Source organism: Plectropomus leopardus, unplaced genomic scaffold (assembly GCF_008729295.1).
Source record: "Plectropomus leopardus isolate mb unplaced genomic scaffold, YSFRI_Pleo_2.0 unplaced_scaffold6997, whole genome shotgun sequence".
In the NCBI taxonomy this organism is placed as follows: domain Eukaryota; kingdom Metazoa; phylum Chordata; class Actinopteri; order Perciformes; family Serranidae; genus Plectropomus; species Plectropomus leopardus.
This window is the reverse complement of record NW_024676995.1, coordinates 1-2,485: the sequence shown is the minus strand read 5'-3', so window position 1 is coordinate 2,485 and position 2,485 is coordinate 1. Positions and strand designations below refer to the sequence as shown.

Here is a 2,485-nt window from a genome sequence, read left to right as displayed (position 1 = left end):
AACAAACAATTACATATCATATATTAGATTAAAAACAAAACATTATGTCCTGTAATGACAATACCACATAAAACTTGGTGGTGTTTAATATTTCTAACATATTCTTAACAGGTACATTGACTTTAAGTATGCAAAAGTATTTTAATCATCCTCATCAACATAAACAGAGTTAAAGCAGATTATTTTATTAAACATGTTAAAGGCAGGTAAAGATGTGTTCTAATTGCAGTGATTTCCTTATTGTAAGCCTTAGTGGTAAAATATCTCACCTGACAACATCTTCAACCATGTCATCATATAAACAGCATGTTGCTATTTATGACTCTTCTCTATATCATATAAAAAAAGATCAACATTTCACTGAGAGGATTATGATTTAATTAATGAAGGTAAGGTATGCACTTAATGCAGTCTCTCACTCTTGTACTCGTTTGATGTTAAATGACTCTTTTAGACTCTCCTCTGCCTGCTTATCTGAGATATTTATCCACGTTTCAGGAATATCAGCAGGCTTTGCATTATATGCTTCAGCAAAGTCTGTGTTAAATTTTCTCATTACATATTTCCAGTAGTGTGATGCTTTAAGGCTTTTATCTGAACCAATGTCCCAGTCTGGGAAAATTTCTGTGTAACGCTTGTAAGGGTGCCATTTACCTTTTGTAGCATCACAGCGAAAACGATTGTCACTGTTCACAGAGGAAGTGCATATGTCAGTGACAAGTTTTTTTGTTTCATCCCACCTGTATCTACCCAGACCCTCTGGCCGATGTAGTGAAGTCCAGTGTTGAGTGTGGGCTTGTCCTCCTGCCTCACAAGGTGCTTTACAGAATGGACACTGTTTACCACATCCAATCAGTTTGGTGAAAAGCTCGTTCTGAGGTTTCACATGAAGTTTGTACAGTTTTGTTTTGAAGTCTGTTTTGTTAAACTTCTTTTTAAGAGCTTCTGCCATGTCCTTGATACACTTGGTGAGCCAGTGAGCAAACTGTTTCTGGTCGGCATTGTTCAGAATCATGAAAGCACCAAAAGCATCCTGGGAAATGACCAGTTTATCACCAAGTTCCTTGCAGACATCTTCAACAAATGTCTTCAGGCTGCCACTCTGTTTTGTTTTAGCTTTGTTGATAGCATTGTAAATGCTCTTGACACATGACTGAACATGTTTATCCTCAAGCTCAGACATCGTAGACCCTTTTGAGAACCGTTCCACTATTTGTTCAAGGATCCAATTCTTGACATAATCCTCATATGAGCGGATATTGCTCAGATAGTTCTCAAACTTTCCTTTTGAAAGCAAATCCACTAAAACTGAGTACTGGAAGAACATTCGGGTGCTGAACTGCTGGCTTGTCATCATTTCTCCGATGATATCAGGACCCAAGGAACGGTTGACAAAGTCTTCCACTGCAGGCTTCAAGCAGCGTTCTGTGAATTCTTCTGCCTTTTTCTGGCATTGGTCTCGTTCATGAAACACGTCTTTAAAATCAGCTCGAAACTTATCTTTGTTTCGGTTCAGACATCTGTAGGGATCATTCTCATGTATGAAGTCTTCATGCATTTTCTGAAACTGTTCAGCTGCAATTCCACAGATGTGCAGTTTCAGAGAAACTTCAAACTCACTGTCTGTCTTTACATCATGATTATTTAGTATTCTCTCATCAATTATTTTTAAAATCTCCTGGATGTAAGTGTCATGGTAATTAGTTTTTCTTTGTGTTTTTTCTTTTACAAACTGTGTACAAGCCTGTATGATGCTGTCAGCCATTTCTTGGACTTTCATTGTGTGATCTTGGATGTTGAGCGCCTTGTTAAATTTGTGTATATATTTCCCAAAATAACTTTGGGGTGAATATTTGAAAGTTACTGCCCCAGAATCTTGCAGATTTTTTTTACATAATGATTCACTTGCATTAATTCCCCTCTGTGTTAGATTTGTTCTCAGGTTGTAAGACACTTTCATGTAAATGTCGTGGACTTGGATTTTTGAGAAGGATAGTTTCTCTTCTGTTTGAGTCCACATTTTATTAAATTCTTCGTTGAGCTCTTCTTCTGTCATCTTGACTTTTTTCTTTCGACATTCTTCAATCAGCGCACAAATTCTCCCCTCTAACTCCTTTGTGTGGTTCTCCTTGATTCTATCAAGTTCTGTCATTCCCTGTCTGATGTCAGCTGCTGCTGTGAGTTGATTAACCACAGAGCTCTCCATTTCTCGTCGAAGGATCTTTGCACTGTTTGCAAAGTCTTGTCTGTACCTTTCAACTAGATAGACATGACCCTCTGTTTGCTTGAAGTACTGTGTCAAATCATCAAGAAGCTTTTTCTCCCATGTAGACAGCACCGTATGAGCTTCACTTTTCAAATGAGTGACAAGGTCTCTCATGTCAGAAATCCCAAATTGCACAGCCACTGTGCCAAAATTGGAAATTCTTGTCTCAGCTTTTGTAACCCATGTGTACATTTCTTTTTTGAATTCCCATTCCCATTT

The 2,485-nt window shown here is 37.8% G+C and overlaps 1 protein-coding gene across 1 annotated transcript; it reads right to left on the bottom strand.

Moving 5' to 3' along the window:
- Nucleotides 1–64: 64 nt before the first annotated feature.
- LOC121939991 (interferon-induced very large GTPase 1-like) lies at nucleotides 65–2,479 on the bottom strand (the record flags this gene model as incomplete). The annotated part of the gene is made up of 1 exon (XM_042482885.1): nucleotides 65–2,479. A coding segment is annotated over one exon (2,064 nt), but the record flags the coding sequence as incomplete, so codon positions are not given.
- Nucleotides 2,480–2,485: the final 6 nt, after the last annotated feature.